Source organism: Sinocyclocheilus grahami, unplaced genomic scaffold, assembly GCF_001515645.1.
Source record: "Sinocyclocheilus grahami isolate Dianchi unplaced genomic scaffold, SAMN03320097.WGS_v1.1 scaffold17.1, whole genome shotgun sequence".
In the NCBI taxonomy this organism is placed as follows: domain Eukaryota; kingdom Metazoa; phylum Chordata; class Actinopteri; order Cypriniformes; family Cyprinidae; genus Sinocyclocheilus; species Sinocyclocheilus grahami.
Genome location: NW_015505196.1, coordinates 2,795,883 through 2,814,457, shown reverse-complemented (window position 1 = coordinate 2,814,457; position 18,575 = coordinate 2,795,883). Strand labels below are relative to the sequence as shown.

Sequence of the window (18,575 nt, the reverse complement as noted above, 5' to 3'; positions counted from 1 at the left end):
ATCTATATATTCCCAGCATGAAAATACTCTTCTTTAAATGAATTATAATTTGATGTCAGATTTCTTCTCTCACCTCATTGACCCAGTGCAGACCTTGAATTTGCCCACACTCGATCTGTTGCTCCAACCAGGGGCGCATTCTCATTCTGTCCACTGGCATCTTGACGCTGAACAGAATCCAATACAGTGAAGATTTCAAATGTACTGGACATTCTGTCTCACATAGAAAACTCATTATGTGGTCAAAAACAAACAACAAATGAGTTAAGATATACAGCAAAACATTTTTTTTTTTCAGATTTGCAGGTGTTGTGGTCATAGAACTGACAACATTTGGGTTAACGTTAGTGAAGCCTTGCAGATCCCTGTAAAGCCATGATGAGTCCCTCTGTAATGGGACACAACGTGCTCTCTCTTTAAATGGATTATCTTCCACATAAATTCCATATAAGCCAAGAAAAATTATTATTCAGAATATTATATCAATGCATATCATAATAAAGATTAACGATACAAGATAATGAATAAACCATAATGAGACATATTTGGACGTTTATTAGTGTAAACATGTTTCAACCCAACAGACAAAAGATCGTGTAGAATCTATTTGTAAACAGATTGATAAATTCATACTTCTGCTTTGAAGCTGTTTAGGTATTTACCTGTAGGGGAGGCAGCCGATAATCCTCTAAAGATCCCTCGATGAGATGTGTTACACAATCCCGTCCTGGAACTACGCAAAAAATGGCATCATGTTTTTTTTTAGAAATACTTTCTTCATCTTATAAAGAAAGAGGCAGTGATTTTTTTTTTCTTCAATTTGGACGTTTGAACTGTTCCAGAAACCCTGCCTTTCGTGTTTTGTAGAATGACGCAAAACCGTCATCGAGAACCAGACCGGAAGTGAAACAACTGAGCGTTTCATTGGTCTGCGGAGCCTTTCTTTCACTTTCACTTCCGCTTCCACATTACGCCACGCCGCCTGCTGTGCTGGAACTCGACGACACTACCAGTAAATCGCACCAGTGTTGGGACATGTCTGTGCCAATATTATTATCACTGTAATATTATTATTACCAGGTATACAGACGAGGATTGAAACATTTTGTGACTAAAGAACTCGGTTAAGTAACTTATGTATGTTGCAATCGTGTGAACAGCAACAACAACAACTGAGAGGCATTTGTCTTTTTGTTAAACGCTTTCTCGAAATATAAACGTTTTAAACTGGATTTCCAAAAACTCGTAAATGATATAACTTACTTGATTTTGAGCGAATTGTAGGTGTTGATTCAACTCTGTGTTTGTGCTGATCCCAGAAAGGCACAGTTATTTATTGAAATGCCTTTGTGGGGAAACTTCTCATGGACCATCTGTTTTCTGCTGACTGCGGTTGGTTACCCTGCTTATTTTAGAGCAGAGGCCTGATTTAATTAGGGTACGAAATTGCGCAATGCCCTTCTGTGGTGTCAGATCATGGAAGGGGTGTGGAGGATTTATATGAAATAGTTTCATGATAATTCTATGACTTAATAAGAGAACTCTTTCTATGGAAAGCAAACATTAGAAGTAGCCTAGCCAGAAATGGCAGTCACCCTCATGTAATTTCCGTTTGAACTGTTCCAGAAACCCTGCCTTTCGTGTTTTGTAGAATGACGCAAAACCGTCATCGAGAACCAGACCGGAAGTGAAACAACTGAGCGTTTCATTGGTCTGCGGAGCCTTTCTTTCACTTTCACTTCCGCTTCCACATTACGCCACGCCGCCTGCTGTGCTGGAACTCGACGACACTACCAGTAAATCGCACCAGTGTTGGGACATGTCTGTGCCAATATTATTATCACTGTAATATTATTATTACCAGGTATACAGACGAGGATTGAAACATTTTGTGACTAAAGAACTCGGTTAAGTAACTTATGTATGTTGCAATCGTGTGAACAACAACAACAACTGAGAGGCATTTGTCTTTTTGTTAAACGCTTTCTCGAAATATAAATGTTTTAAACTGGATTTCCAAAAACTCGTAAATGATATAACTTACTTGATTTTGAGCGAATTGTAGGTGTTGATTCAACTCTGTGTTTGTGCTGATCCCAGAAAGACACAGTTATTTATTGAAATGCCTTTGTGGGGAAACTTCTCATGGACCATCTGTTTTCTGCTGACTGCGGTTGGTTACCCTGCTTATTTTAGAGCAGAGGCCTGATTTAATTAGGGTACGAAATTGCGCAATGCCCTTCTGTGGTGTCAGATCATGGAAGGGGTGTGGAGGATTTATATGAAATAGTTTCATGATAATTCTATGACTTAATAAGAGAACTCTTTCTATGGAAAGCAAACATTAGAAGTAGCCTAGCCAGAAATGGCAGTCACCCTCATGTAATTTCATACCTGAGCACAGAAGAAAATGTTTTGAAGAATGTGGATAAGCAAACGGTTTCGGTTGCCATTGACTTCCATTGCTTTGTCTGTCTATAATGGAAGTCAAAGGCAACCGAAACAGTTTCGTTACAGCATTCTTCAAAATCATTTTCGAATTTTGTGTGGAAGAAACAAAGTCATACAGGTTTGAAAATACAAAATTAAACACAAAAATTAACAAACAAATAATAATAATAATATTTATTAAAATAATTTGTTACAGACCAACTTAACTCCTCGTGGATCGATTAAAAATGCGTGAAAGAACATGCGGTAGACTAATCGGGTTTATTTATATTTTATTTCAAGTGAACATTTTCAACTGTGCAATTTCAGTTTTGTTGTTAATTTGTTTATTTTCGTTATAATCAAATTGATGCGTTATTTATGTAATGATTCATATCCATATATCATTTTAAGGAGGTAAAATTAACTTACATGACTTCTAAACATTTTTTAAAGAGAGTTTTAAATTCTACGCTCTGTATTTCTTTTTTTTTTTTTCTAAAGAAAAACCAGAGTACGACAGAAGAGTATTCGTACTTTACACTAAGTATAGGAACGAATGCGCGTTTTTTACGCATTTGCTGACCCGCTGAGGTCATTTCAAGAAGACGTATAGATTATAAAAGACTGGCTGTATTGTAAAAAGAGTGAGAATAACTCACTGTAATGTGCAGAACCGCGTAGAGATGGTGCTATTCAACTCATTAGTCTAAACCCGGAACAGTGTTGTGGACTGGTTTTTCGCGGGAACTTCCTCAGCTCTGCTGTGCTGTACGTGTGTGTTTAGTGCGCTTCACATCAGGAAAGAAATTGCGATTAGAACAGACTCAACATTCTCTGATTAAGCCATGGACCACAATGCAAAGAACGATACATCACAGCTCAACGGGTAATGTTTTGATCTGTTGTTTTACTGTTGAATTCATTGTCACCACGTCAGACAGGAATCTGTTATCATGACAATAGATTTGTGTTTATGAGAAATGTGCTAGAGGACTGTGAGTTGCATGAGCTTTCGTTACAAGTGAGCTTTGTGCAGACAACAAGGGCACGTTAATAGGTTAACAGAAACTCTATATGTTTCTGACACATTATCACAAACAGTTAATGCCTTGGTCTGTTAATTCAGTGTTACAGCGTGTATACAACTGACAAATACTGAAAAATAGATTGGACTGGTATGAACATGATGATTGACTGCCCTCTTGTGGCCGTGTTTGCCTTCTTCGGCCCTGTAAGCTCGCAGTATGTTGGGTGCACTACAAAATGAATGTTTGACAGACAGTTTTTATAATCATCACAAATCACATTAGATCTGAAAGGAAAATCTGAAACCCATGGCATTTTCATCTATATCGTGTGAATGATTTTCAGATAACTGCACATTTGAAAACTGCTTAATGATGACTGCCTCAGCATTGTGTCACTGCTCTCGCCATTAGCTTCAGATCATCATTGCACAGTATTTCACCAGCAGACTAACACACACACACACACACACACACACCTGCTCTGAATCACCAGAGACATTAAGTCAAGTCAGATGGGTCCATTAAATGTTCACACATAAAGCCCCATGCCTTACAAAGACAGTCACTGAGATGTGTCGCAAAAGGTGTAATATCACTTTAAGCTAAAATGGAAAGCCCCAGAGGAGAACCCTCTGATGATAATGTCTGTCAGTGCTCAAATCACACATGTAGACAGTCTTCAGTGGGGCGTCAGGGATGCCGGTGTTAAGATCAGCACAAGTAAAGATCTAGTACTCCACTGAGACAACAGGAAACTTTCATTTTGCCAGCAAGCTCTTAGTCACACTTTGCTAGTGGATTTTTCAGATATGAATAACTAGAGGGCCGGGTCAGTGACTGATGGCCAATTTAGTGCATGTATATTACCTTTCAAAAATTTTAATTTTTCTGACAAAAAAACAAATAAGCATTCAGCAATTATACACTGACCAAAAGTGAGAGTAAAGACAAACAAAAATTTGACAATCAAATCAAAGCCCACTCCAGTACAGCCTAGTTCTTTTGAACTTTCTATTCATCAGTCATCAAAAATGATTGGTTTCCATCGAAATGTTAAACAGTACAATTGTTTTTAACATTGATAATACTAAGAAATGTTGCTTGAGCAGCAAATCAGCATATTAGAACGATTTCCGAAGGATCATGTGACACTGAAGACTTTAGTAATGATGCTGAAAATTCAGCTTTGCTGTCACAGAACAGAGCACACTATTTTGAATTCTAATAATATTGCACAATATTAGTTTTTAATTTTTTTCCGAACATTAAAAAAGTCCCCAAATGTTTGAACTGTAGTGTAAGAAATAAGATAAAATGTAAGTGTAGTAATTGAGAGACATATGCTGAACATTTTTACACTAATTTCTGTTTTCAAATATTTAAATCATTTTTTGATTCATTTGATTAGTATCCTGGTTGATTTTTGAGATGGCATAAGGGAATGCTAACACTATTTATCGTCCAAGTGGGCATGGATATCGGCCAGTGCTGGTAATCTTGAAATATTGGCAAAAATTGGCAGATTTTTCGGCCTTGCCAGCATGTCAGTATCAGTCTGTTGCGGTGCTTGGGAAGTACATGTTAATTATGATTTAAACATTGTTCATTAAGCTTAATATGTATGCTATAAAAAACAATATATTCTGTCCTTATTTTTATCATGTACTTAAAATACTGGTAAAAATCATTTGTTCACACGTATGATCATATACTGTACTATATTTCCCTAAATGTTGTATCAGTGATGTTTTTTCTGTATTTGTGTGCTTTGATGATAACAGGTGTTTAGATTTTTTTCCTAATTGCGTTTATTTTTTCAATCCATCAGAACACACAGTGAAGGTTTGACAAAGAAGAGGCAGGACTACCTGGAGTGGCCTGAGTATTTCATGGCTGTTGCCTTCTTATCAGCACAGCGGAGCAAGGACCCCAGTTCTCAGGTACCTAGAGACCTAGAGATTGATTGCTTGCAGTCCTGCTAGATTGAAATGTGGGTTGATTTGGTGACCATACATCAATCTGAAATATGCTGAAATTACAATCAATATAGACATCTTTTGTAATTTTTGCAATACCTTGATCTTAATTTCTCTCTGTTAAAACCATTTTGTTCCAATTAATATTAGCTTGGAGAAGCTCTAAACAGCTTATAGTACCTTAAAGATCTCCAAACACCTTACAGCTTCTTTTGATCAAAGGACACAGGCCTCTTATCTGCTCCATGTACTGTAAGAACGTATTCTGGTTTCAGAGCTCCCCTGCTGTGCTGTGACCTCCTGGCCAATATGAACACTCCCGATATTTAAGTGCAATATTGAAGTTCAGTCAAGCATGATCCTCGGTCAGCTCATGCATGCAGCCGTTATTGCTCCTAAAGGCACAGAGCAGGATTGCATATCTAAGACACAAGAGTTTTGGTGAACCGAGAATGCGGGTGCTGTCAGCCTTCTCCCCACTCACTCACGCTGACTGAACTTTGTTGACAGTGATCTATCGTCTCAGGAAACCCTTTTGCTATCCTCCTCTGCTGACCTGTGTTGCATCAGATGAATTTGATGGGTCTTGCTGGAACATACAGTAAGCCATCAGGTCAGGTGCTTGACTTAAGTTCAGATCAGTCTGAAGTCTCTTAGTCTCTTAGTTTTTTTTTTTTATCGTCCTGCCACAAGTGTTGTGTTTATAATGTAGTGTATTTTGTTACAAAAAGTTAAGATTTTATAGGAACTGGAATAGTGCAACACTCAAAAAAAAAAAAATTGTGTTTGTGCATAGTTCAAGTATTTGCATCTGTTGTATTTATTTAAAGTACATTTGGTATTTATTCAGAAACCTTAGAATGTGCATAAATCTTTTAATTGTGAAAAAAAATCTGTTAAAAAATTTGAATATGGTTCAAATATGGAATATGCAAGATTCAGTTAGTTAAAATATGAGATATGGTTTACAAATAGTACTAATAAAAGATCACTGGATTTATTGATGACATGTATACATATATAAACCTGGTTATTATATATTTAAATATTTTAAACACACATGGTTTACTTGTAATCTTACATAAATCTCATTCTTGTATCATTTGTGTCTGACTGACAAATATGCATGTAAGTTTATTAGTTTAAAAACTGTACTCCAGTTGGATGGAAATTTAATATGCAATTAAAATGCTGGAATGGTCACAATGTGATGTCACACTCTGCAGTGTCTTTTTTAAGAGTGTTATTCAATATACAATACATCTAGAATGTAAGAATATTAACCTACTCCACTTTGCTGCAACGGTGCATCCTGCAGGCTTAAAGCTCACATTTTTTAAAATTCAAATAAAGTCACAACTTGATGTATTGATCTTTTATTGGTCACCTGTCTTCACATGATATGAATTGGCACAAATTTTCAACAAACTTGAACTTTGGAACACAGTGAAATTCGCATAAGCTTGCGTTTTGATCTTCTGCATTTGCGTGTTTATGAGTGGAAGTCTGTGGAATGAAAAGTGAAGTATGACTGATTATTTGACTCACTAGACCGTGAATGTTTTTTTTTCTCTCTCTAATACCAGGCTTGTGCCTCTTGGCTGTCTTCATTGTGATAGATATTTGCAAAATAAGCTTTTTTTCAATTTCATTTCAGGTTGGTGCCTGTATTGTGAATCAAGAAAACAAGATAGTGGGTATTGGCTACAATGGCATGCCCAACGGTTGTGACGATGACCTGCTGCCCTGGTCTCGCAGTGCTGATAACAAGCTGGACACCAAATACCCCTATGGTGAGTTTTGCATTTGACCCCAGGGTTCTTGGCTTTTGAACTGCAGCAAGCTTTTACCCATAATTATCAGTCACTCTGTCTCTGTTTGACACAGACAGGTCAGTGCACACTCACGTTAAACACTCGCCTAAAAGGCTTTTTTGATTTCAGGCTCTGTCAACGCAGCACATGGTGTCTGTTAACGCAGTGTGGCGAGGTGTATGCTCTCTTGAGCACATAGCAGCGGTCATGGATTAGTTTTCACCTGCATGGGGCTGATGGGAGAGATAAAGGTGGAGCTGCTGAGTGAGGGAATGGGCAAGGTCACTTTGTGGCAGCTATTAGTGTGAGAAATGGAAATGAGCTAGAGCTGGCGTTCCTAAAGGCGGCACATGCCAACTCGGGACTTTGAATGGGTCATACTGCCAAAGGGAAGGTGTGAAACCTTGGAGAGGATTTATCAGTCTGGCACTTGGATGATCATCTGAACTGTTCGTGACTTGTATTTCTCCCTGGTTTCTGATGTCAGTTGCCAGGCTTAGGAAGATTTTTTTTTTAAACAAAGCCAACAGAGTTGGACCCTACAAAGTGACCCAAAATTTAAATTGAATGCAGAAAATTAGTTTTGGCTTGGTTCAGCAGACATCGTTCAGTTTTTGAAAGTTTTGTGTTTGTGTTTTCAGCTGATCGTTATATAGAACTTTTCTGATGTCTGGTATGCTTGAAAAGAAGTACACTACACTACCATTCAAACGTTTGTGGTCGATAAGATAAAAAAAGTTTTTGAAAAAGCCTCACCTGCTTTTATTTGATCAAAAATACAGGAAACGTAAATAATATAGCAGTGTTTCCCCTAGGTTTATGGCTTTGTGGGGGGGAGTGTTTTTTTTTTTTCTGGACTCACTTAAATTTTTTTAATCAAAAAGCATGTCTAATTAATTAAAATCATGAAACTTAAACAATTTAACATCAATTTATTAAAAGTTTAACAAAAATTACATGTTTAGGGCCCTATGAAATGTTTTATTTTTTCCAAATTCTGATTTAGCATGTCTGATTATTTGAAAGCATAAAAACAAGTTTCATTTATTCTTACAATAGCCTTATGATTTTTTGCTCAGAAATTCTGTGTTGTGTATTTACATTAAGGCATAAAATATTCATTTAATCTATCTTTTAAGTATTGAAAATTAATCAAATTAAATTTTTGGGAAAATAAAGGTCATTTAATATTACAATTACAACATTGAAGAAATATTGTATGATTATTCCTTAAAAATAAGATTTTAATAATTTTAGTAGTAGTAGTAGCAGCCTATTACGTACATTCTACTCAACAATAGTAATATATTTCTACCGCAAATTTTGATGGGTTGCCGTGAGTACCTTTACGTGTGTATAAGATATAAAATAAAATGTTATTTTAAAATGTAAACGTGTCTTCAGTGTGTCCAAACATTTGAATGGTAGTGCTTTTTTCCTCTTGATAAGCTGCATGTTTGTGTTCTCTTTTAGAATAGGTAGTGATGAGCAAGGGAAAGTTCCTATAAAGCTTTGGTATTATTACCCATATATTTGGCACTAATGAATGCATTTTGTGGAAAGTATTTAGTTTAAAATCACATACCTGAAATGATTTATGAATATAAAAATCCTAAAGAAATAAAATCTTATTTGCATTTGTGGCTCGCTCAGGCATAGAGTTAAATTTCATGCAGAGTGACGGTACATTAATTCTATTCAAAGGATTAATTTGGCATATCTCTTGTCTCTCTTAATGCACCAATGTGGCACAATAAAGGTAAACCGTTTATAGTCGGTAGGATCATAGTTTGGATTCTCTCTTTTGTAATCAGTATGCTAATTTGATTATTATATTACAACGTTTACAAGAGCCGAGGTAATAGGTGAAAAATAAGCGCCACTGGGCTTTTTTTAATATTATGAATTAAAAGTATGTATTAGTGAGTATTAGCAAAAAGTTCAGCTATGAGGACATTTGAACTAGTTGTTTAAATAGAATGTATTTGGTTCATAAATAGGTAAGAACTAATTTTTTACTAGGTATTCAGATTTAGTGTTCTACAGTAGGTAATTGTTTACAGTCTTGCTGGTTATGTTAAAAAAAAAAAGTCCAAGTGGAGTGAAACAGTGTCACAGTATTACAACTAGGGCTGTCGCAATTGTGAAACTTGGCTGACGATTAATTGTCTAAGAAGTAATTGAGATTATAAGGATTAATTGACTAAGAATTGCCATTTCATTATTAAAATTGTGGAAAAAAGTACAAGACTTTGTACTAAACCATGAAACATTGTTAATGGCAGAACTGATTCAAAATTATCTACATGCATCATTTTAAATGTAAATCAATGAAATGTACATTTGTTGTTTTTGGGAGGCCAACTAAAATGGCACTCACAGTATTTATAGGAATGGATGACAACTGCTTAACATTTTTGCAGATTTGAGAAAACATTTAAGCCCAAGTATCCAAGTATGGGCAATAGTTGCAGTGATTCTAGCTTTATGAAGGTTCTGTACAGTACTGTGCCACTAGAGGCTGCTGAAATACTAAGTATCACATTTACTGGCCAACTTGATTTTTGCCCTGTGAACACAATGCTGCTTTAGCCTTATTCTCGAATATGAGACGAGGTTTATATGCTGCAAGAAGACAGAATGATGTCGGTTAATATTGTGCTTTTTTTGCTGCAGCTGCATTAACAACAAGTCACCTTTATTTCCATAGCGCTTTATATAATACAGATTGTGTCAAAGCAGCTTCACATTGATAAACAGGAAATATTAGAATCAGTTATGGAAATTGGGCTGATTCTGTTGTTACAGCAGCTCTGAAAGACAATAGCGTTTTTATTTAGCTTAAGTAAGTTCGGTGTTGGTTCTATTCAGATAGGGCTGTAAGATTAATTGTATTTTAATCGTGATCATGGCTTCTGCTTCTCTTGATTTATTAAGCGTAATCGTCTGCGATATTTGCCCGCTGATTGTTTATCCTGAAAATGTTTCACTACCTTTAAATATTTGACATTCCAGTCAGATTAATATACATGCAATACATGTTAGAATTGATTTAAGAGCTCAGTCCCTCCCATGATCACACGGTTGATCGTACTCCATCATCATCATCATCATCATCATCGTGCACTCGCTCTGAACTGTGTGTGTGTGCCTGCTTCCAGTTAAAACACACAATGAGTGTGTGTATCTGTGTGAATTATTGACATCTCTCTTCCATCATAAATACATGCCCTCTCTCTCTTTCTGTGCTTTGTGCTGAAGCTCTGCCAAAATAAACGTGTCAGGCTGGTGTTTCGTAGTGCAATGGTAATGTGCCACCGCTGATGGGCCAATTCATTCTCCGTAATTAAGGCGAGCAGAGTGAGTGATTAGACAGGGCTTTTTCTGGGTGATGTTGTGGAGAGCTGACATCTGTTCAGACTCATGCTTTGAGATTCTTTTTCCTTTTTAACAGTGAACTGGTGACTGGAGCCTTTTTGTGGTGAAGTGGTACAATGTTGACAAGCCAAGAAAGCTCAATCCAAGTTTGTTGTGAAGCAAAGATATTAATCATAGCTTTGATGCATCATTCTGTGCTGCACGTATGTGTTCGTGAACTCTGAACATTTCTAACAGGTCTTTCATGTTTTGTTGCAGTGTGTCACGCAGAGCTGAACGCCATTATGAATAAGAACTCGGCAGATGTCAAGGGTTGCACCATGTATGTAGCGCTCTTCCCCTGCAACGAGTGCACCAAACTCATTATTCAAGCAGGTGAGAGTGTGTCTGAACTTATTTCTGACTGTGTGTGTGTGTGTGTGTCTTTCATGATGTTCATGTTGGTTTATCAATCAACACTTTTATTTTCACTGTTGACATTAATTTTCAAGCAGGCATTAGTGCATGAATACAATTAACTAAATCTCAACTTTCACATTCTGTAAATTTTATCATTAAATGCAAACAATTAACATGGATTTGATGCTGTCTAATGTGGTGTGAAGGATCTGCCTCGTTGCAAGCGTCAAGTGAACCAATTATCTCTTCCTAGTTACTACTAGCTATATAGCACATTATTTAATAAACATTAAATAATATCAGAAGGTATGATGAAAGAAACAGTGCAACTTACTGAAATGTATCACGGCTCATGTAAGTGAACAATCAGTGTTTCAACTGCGGAAAGACATCATTAAAACAGCTTGTATACAATGTCACATAACATTACATTTACCTCAGGAAAACCATTCAGTGTCAATATACTTGGCTAGGGAGGGGAATTTTGCCAAATATATGCTGTATTAAATATTCTATTGTTTTCATTATTTAAAGTGTTTGAATAAATCTGTTATGGAAACAAGTTTGTATTACAGCTATTAAAGATTAAATTGTTGACTTGGTGCAGATGTACTTTTGCCATTACTAGTTTCATGTTTTTTTTGTTAGTTGTCACTGTAAAATGCACAATGCTGTTAAATGTACGCTATCAGGAACATATCAACAGTCCTGCTTTCACTGTTAAAATGCTTTGACGCAATAGCAGTGTACACCAGAGACGCATTTAAAGCAAAGAAATTTCAGTACTAGCACCAACACTGCTCCAGTGAGAAGTAATTTGAATAAAAGATTTGTTTACCTCTTTAAGCTTTTCTTTAATTTAATGAAATGCAATCTCTGAGCTCTTAACTGGCTTTGTCTCGCATGTGACTAAGAATGTACATGTGCTCTCAAACTGTTCCTATTGATTGTTCACGCAGTCTGCCTGCCGCCTGCTACTTATATGCCTCAAGTATAGTCAGAGATATATTAAATAATTAGTTTTTCGTTCATTGATGCATCTTTTTAGCTTCTTTGTCTTCTTGCTAACAGTACAACGATTTAGTGACATTAAGAATTTATGTAATTATGCTTGAAAGCTATCACTTTCCTTTGCAAACACGTTTAATATTTTCTGAGAAAGGCACAAAATGAAACGTAGTACAGACCTGAGTGTCAAACTTTTTTTTTTTGGGCACCCCTTTCACCTCTATTACATTGCATAGCAAGCATTATGCGTTTTCCGTCTCTGCACTTCACACACTGCTCAGTTTCTGCTCAGATATTTGAGCCTTTGTGCCAGTGCTGATGTGGCTGCAGATGAAATGACGGATGAGACAGGAGGAAACGGAGGTTCTCGATGGTCACCCTTCCATACTGAGAAACCTGCAGTGGGCGTCACTTTGAGCAGCCGTCATCTTTGTGAGCCTTCTTGGCTGGTTAGATACGGCCTACATGGTGACAGGTTGTCTTCCTCTTATTTTTCCTTCTCCAAACCCTGCTCTGCTGTTATTTTCAATCTCTTCTTATCTGTTGAACTCTCTTAACACCCCCATCCCCAGTCTCTCTCCTCCCCTCCAAGTCTTTTTGTCCTCATCTTCTCTCTCTCTCTTTCTTTGGTTTGCTTTTCCTGATCCCCCTCCATGTACTCTTGTGGCAAAGCCTACTGAAGCTGTGTGCTGAAGATAGCACGACACATGCTCTGATGCCGTCTGATCTTCAGGATGCTTGGCCTTGCCCTGGCCCATCTCTCAGTGGGGTGTCAGCTTCCTCTCAATGTTCCAGCATCATTAAGGAACACACACAGCACTTTCTTTCCCTTTCGTCTCCTCGCACTCTATAGGATGCAGTAAACGCGGCTAAAAATGAACGTCTGACCTCATTAAAAACGTCCTCTGATGATGCCAATCAGATGGAGCTGAACAAAGCGGATGTTTAATGTTTGAATGCTGAGTTTAAAAGAATTGAGTCAGGGGTGTCGTCGCTGTTTGTTCATTTTGAAGGTGTTATGACCATGTTTGTTTACTAGAAGTTGTAAAGCCCCATGATATGAGGAAACAGAAAAGCCTCTGCATGGAAAAAACATGAGGATAAAGGGGAATATTAGTAGACTTGAATGCGAATCCACCCTGATTCTCTTATAAAGGCAACCAGGCCGTATCTTGTTTATTTCTGCATGGTAAACCTTTTGATATTGCCAGCCTGTGCTTCTCTAATGGAAAAACTGTAACATCATTTAATTATAACCAGAGGGATTTATTAAAATGAAGGTTTTTCCAGTATTTTGGTGCCATCGGTACGCATTATTGTGTCAGCGACACTGCTTTCATTTGCTTTAATCCTATTCCTGCTTAAATGTGTGCTGTGACGGTCATTTGACAACTGTTCTTGTACTAAAATAAGAGCTCTTCCACTGTACTTTCTCCATTTCTTTTTTCTTCGTCTAATTCTTTCACAGTAAATGAGATGGGGGCATCAAGAAAGTGAAGACCCCAGATATTACGCACCCCCCCCCTTCTGTATCTAATTCTGTAGCTATTCCTCTAGTGAGAAAGTGTTACTGCTCTTTTCGAATGCCGTTCAAATGTGTCCGTCCCTCAATCTCACAGAATGAAATTACACCAAATCATTTTCACTTTCTCTGGCTCCCATGTTGATGTCCCCCCTGCACTTTTGCTCCTTGGAGCCGGAGACTTCAGTTTCTGAAGCACTGCTTTAGAGCCTCTCCTCTCTCTGAGGAATTAAAGTGTTCAGTTCCCAAGCAGCTGCCATCTTGTCACTTCCTGTGACTGTTTTTGGAGGGACAGAGGGACTGTACTGTGTCACCTCATCTCCAGAGAGCTTTCTGGAAACGTAGCATCTCCAGAGTTCTGCTCCACCTTCCATCAGAGCCTTCCCTTCTGTTGGACAGCTTGTCATCTTGGAAGTGTTTTTGAGCAGCTCTGATGCTTATTCTCATGTTCTTTTCATGAAAAGACATGTTTACATGGAAACACTACTGCTGTTTCTTCTGACTTCTTCTTTATGTATCACATCAGACTTTAGTTAGAACATTTTTAACTTTTTTTTTTATGGACACGATTGAGTGTTTGCTTTTTATTTTAAATAGCCCGTTGAGACTTGGATATACAAAGTCTCCTGCACCATAAAATGTCACCACCAAAATGGTTTTAAGATGGCATAGCCAGGCTATTCCATGGTAATTTCATCTGTTCCCTCTCAAAAATTGTTCAAGTAATACCGTGGAGAGGCCCCATGCTTGTAATGGCAGCCTTTAATGACAGGTGGAATTCACTCTGTGCAAGTCATTTTGCCTTTGATCAGAGCACTTCTCTCCTCCTGTGCAGATAAAAGTACATGATGGAGACGCTGTGTATTTTGGGGGGGGGGGGGGTTTTCTCTCCGGTATATTCATCGGTGATTGCAGCAACCGTTGGCAATGTTGGACTTCTCTTTTCACCTCTGAAAGCGTTAAGGGCAAGAGAGAGTCTAAGTGTTTTCACCAGATTCCTCACATTTCTCTGTAAAGCTTGCCTATAACGGGGCCCTTTATAGAGCTGCCTCATGTGGGCTGCTTGTGAGTAGTCAGCAGGATGCGTGGGGGTGCTGCCAAATGCACCACGTGTTTTAAAGATGCCAGCAGGGCCGATTTTGTCTCAATTGGGATTGGTTGATATTGGCTTGAGCCTGCAGCGACAAGTTATCGACTTCCCTTCCTTCTCCCCAAGCACAAGCTCTTGTTCTTTCCTAACAGGCTATTTTGGGTCCCTGTTCTCCTTGGGCCTGTTTGTATAAATTTCTCTGTTTGTTTGTGTGTGTGTGTGTGTGTGTGTGTGTGTGTGCGCGCACAAGTCTGCTTTTGTCTGACCCACACTATCCTTCTGCTGTTTTTGCCTTACAGGTATAAAAGATGTGATCTATTTGTCAGACAAATACCATGACACTCCAGAAATGACTGCCTCCAGACGGCTTCTTAACTTGGCGGGCATCACGTACAAGTGAGTCTCTCGAGTCTGACCTTAGTAAGGGGTTGGTGTGTGGCTTGGAAACTAAGAAGCTTCATTTGCATTCCTGCCGGTTCTGACTGGCCCGAACGATTGTACAATCAAGGCTGTAACGGAGCCCGGCCCTCAGATGTGTTGTGTGACCTGAAGCCTCAAAAAGCTTCTGTGAGCTTTCGAAAATAGACGCTTGGGGAAGAATGAGTAAGCACTGTGCACAAGTCTGCATATGCCTCGTACTCCATAGGAAATCAAACCATAATACAACACAAAAGAAGACATTTTGAAGAATGTGGGCGACCAAACAGTTGATGGTACCCATTGACTTCCATAGTTTATTTTGTCCCTGCACTGTGGAAGTCAATGGGGACTATCAGCTGTTTGGTCACCCACATTCTTCAGAATATCTTCTTTTGTGTTCAGCAGAAGAAAGAAAAATCCCACTTTATATTAGGTGACTTTAACTACTATGTGCTTGCATTTAAATTAATCACTTGATACAATGCGCTTATTGTGTACATATGTTTTACATTGTACTTATATAAAAAAAAAAACCTGCATGTGATTACATCTGTAATAAATTTCTCATTTATAATTATTCTGTTGACCCATCCCTTACACCTTAATCCACCCTTAAAGGGTTAGTTCACCCAAAAATGAAAATTCTGTCATTAATTACTCGCCCTCATGTCGTTCCAAACCGGTAAGACCTCCGTTCATCTTCGGAACACAAATTAAGATATTTTTGATGGAATCTAAGAGCTGTCTGACCCTGCATAGACAGCAAAGGTAGTACCACGATCAACGTCCAGAAACGTATCAAGGAGATTGGTAAAATAATCCATGTGACATCAGGGGTTCAACTGTAATATTACGAAGCTACGAGAATACTTTTTGTGCGCAAAAGAAAAAAGAAAAAACGACTTTATTCAACAATTCGAAAGAGATTCTTAATGGTTTGGAACAACTTGAAGGTGAGTAAATGATGGCAGAATTTTCATTTTTGGGTGAACTATCTCTTTAAAGTGACAGCAGCATAAAAACCTGCTGCTGTCTTGTCATTAATGTTAATCAATATATTAAAAACATTCACTCACTACTCTTGACTAAATAACTTGTTTTTATTTTTGATAAGAATGAGTTTATTACAGTGAAGACTATGCAGAGTTTTATTTTTACATCTTATTATTTCTGTAGTATTTATTGCTGTTGAACCTATTCTACCTGAAAAACTTAATTTAGTAAATTTGTATTTTTGTTCTGTTGTATTTGTCATATTTTTTGTAATTTTCTTATATTTAATAACAAAAATAACTATGTTGTGATATATATTGTTGTCATGAAAAAAAATCTCTCATATTGTGAAATAAGATTTTGGTCATATCGCCCACATATCGAGTTAGGTGTCAGGATAAAGTCCAAGAGCACTGGGACTAAAAGAGCAAAATGATATTGCAAACATTTAAAACTCTTAGACACACATAATGTGAGTGAAGAAGTCCCTCACTTTTTTTTTTTTTTTTTTTGTAATGAGATACAGGTTTTACTGAAAACTTAACTGAACTCTCTGTGGGGTTTGCAGTCCAAACACGGTCCTATTTATGTTAGAGAGAGCCAGCGGGAACCACAGCAAGAGCGGACAGGACGAAATTCTCCTCTACCCAGTTGTCTATACACACTATATATAGATGCACGGTAAATATACTCTAAAGCCTTTCATCAGAGTCAGATCAAATAGGACTAGGGGGACATGAGCCTGAGGAGACAAAAGGAGTAGATCCGCCTGAAGATGAAAATCAGGAAATCCTTGAAGATACTTTCATGCCTCTTGCCTGTCTTTGAGGGTAGCAAGGTTAATTCCCCTGCTGCTGCTTTTTGAAGGCTGTTCTCCAATACTTCCAGCATTACTATGAATTTGTCCTGCTGTATCTCTGCATTTCCATGGCTTCAGCTCTTTGATTGCAGAGCTATAGGATATTTAATGAAGCTAGTATTAAAATCCATTTGACACAATCATGATTGAGGGGATTTCACTATACAACAGTGAAAGCATCTGGACATTTAACTATTCTACTACTATGCTTTGCTACATTTGGACATTCAAGGCTCTATGTAGGCATTTATTTTCATCTATCTGTCTGTCTGTTTAGCTGCATAGTCTTGCATATTCATAATCTTTCTATTTTCTTATTTAATGTGCACAGATTTGACCTGTGGAAAAAAAGGTTTCAGTACCTATGTGTGTGCGTTTTTCCAATGAAAGATTATTATTATTTTTTTCAGTGGCCTATGAAGAGGGAATGAAGGATGGACAGAGGTGTTCTTGAAACCTCACCATTGCTGTGCAGAATTCTGCATTCTGAATTCTGAATGAGATGATGAATTGATTTGCTCAGGCATCAGCTGTATCTGGCTTTGCATTAAGGAACATGGGGAGCGAGAGACAAAGCTTTGTGGTTGTTCGTGGACAAAGACTTTGAATACTTTTGCTGTCAGTAGAGATTTTATTTGTATTAGCCTCTGTTGTTATAGAGGTTCGATGATGAGGAATAGATTTTCGCTACATCCAGCTCATCTCACACTGAGAGGGAGGGGTTAATAAAAGAATAAAGAGAAAAGGAGTGGGTTAGAAAGTGAATTAAAAAGAGGGAAAAAAATAAAAGGAAAAGCAGGGAGCAGTCGCAGAAGACAAGGCTATAAATGGGGAAAATAGGGAGTTTGCCACCTGCTGGTTTGGTTCTTCTTGGCAGTGTATTTTCTCATGAGATGTTGGGGCGCTTGGTCCCTGCTGGGATTGCCTTATGGAGGGGGGTTACTGCTTGTGTTCTCTCATGAGGTCTAGTATGTAATTGGTTTCCTCAACTCCAGTGTGCTGAGGTGAATTACTGGTGTGGCAACTTGGACAAGGAGTGAATTTTCTTTCTCTCACTTTTATCAAGGTATTTTAAAAGGAGGGCTCAGATTTGACTAGAGTGACAAACTACTTGCGTTTTATTTGCTTGTGCTTCAGTAATATTTTCTGTTCTTATTTCTGTCCTACAGGCAATTCCAGCCAAAGCAAGGCAGGATTGTCATTGATTTTAATTCAATCAACCACCCCGGATTGAAAACTTCCAGTGGTTTTGAGGGCAGTCACCATAGACTGAGGAACTTGGAACATGACGCTAAGTATTCATAAAACAGACTCATTGTTTTTCTCACTTTGTGCTGGTGAAGGTCATTATGAGTTTGACAGTGATTACTAAATAGATGTATAGTAGTTCACTGTTTTGTTTTAAGTCTTTGTTTTTTCAAATCTTGAAACTTGCCGTTTCTTTTATGTATTTGCTCTAATGCATGACACTTTAAAAAAAAATAAAAATCTATTTACATGCAAAATAGCAGCCGGTTTGTGACCTTGGCTGATGTGCCTTTTTTAATTGATTCTTTTAGTTTCAGTATTTATTATGAGTGGGATGACAATTAAAATGACATTAAAATCAAGTTGGATGCCAACATTAACCAAATCAAATGTTATTTACTTTTTTC

At 37.6% G+C, this 18,575-nt stretch overlaps 2 protein-coding genes across 8 annotated transcripts in view; one reads left to right on the top strand and one right to left on the bottom strand.

Annotated features, from left to right (window-relative positions):
- Nucleotides 1-2,064, bottom strand: part of irf2a (interferon regulatory factor 2a) — an 11,789-nt gene extending 9,725 nt beyond the window's left edge. The window contains exons 1-3 of one of the 3 annotated variants that reach the window (XM_016232303.1): nt 2,045-2,064; nt 663-733; nt 74-167 (exon numbers count right to left, since the gene is read on the bottom strand). In XM_016232303.1, the coding sequence (XP_016087789.1) occupies nt 74-160 (87 nt within the window). In that variant the 5' untranslated portion in view covers nt 161-167; nt 663-733; nt 2,045-2,064. Of the gene's footprint in view, nt 1-73; nt 168-662; nt 909-1,263; nt 1,384-2,044 lie in introns of those variants that run through there. The other 2 variants (XM_016232293.1, XM_016232283.1) reach the window with 2 other exon arrangements.
- On the top strand, nt 1,838-18,575 carry dctd (dCMP deaminase). 5 transcript variants are annotated; one of them, XR_001604711.1, is made up of 7 exons: nt 3,069-3,319; nt 5,290-5,401; nt 7,095-7,230; nt 10,888-11,004; nt 14,948-15,044; nt 17,916-17,986; nt 18,090-18,150. XR_001604711.1 is itself a non-coding variant. In XM_016232326.1 (6 exons), exons 2-6 carry the CDS (start codon nt 5,351-5,353, stop codon nt 18,223-18,225), a joined length of 537 nt encoding a protein of 178 aa, XP_016087812.1. In that variant the 5' UTR covers nt 1,838-1,907; nt 5,290-5,350; the 3' UTR covers nt 18,226-18,575. The 5 variants fall into 5 exon arrangements, 4 of the variants coding, with proteins under 4 accessions (XP_016087812.1, XP_016087820.1, XP_016087803.1 ...); XM_016232326.1 differs by lacking the exons at nt 3,069-3,319; nt 17,916-17,986 and adding an exon at nt 1,838-1,907 and having other exon boundaries at nt 18,090-18,575; XM_016232317.1 differs by lacking the exon at nt 17,916-17,986 and having other exon boundaries at nt 3,045-3,319; nt 18,090-18,575.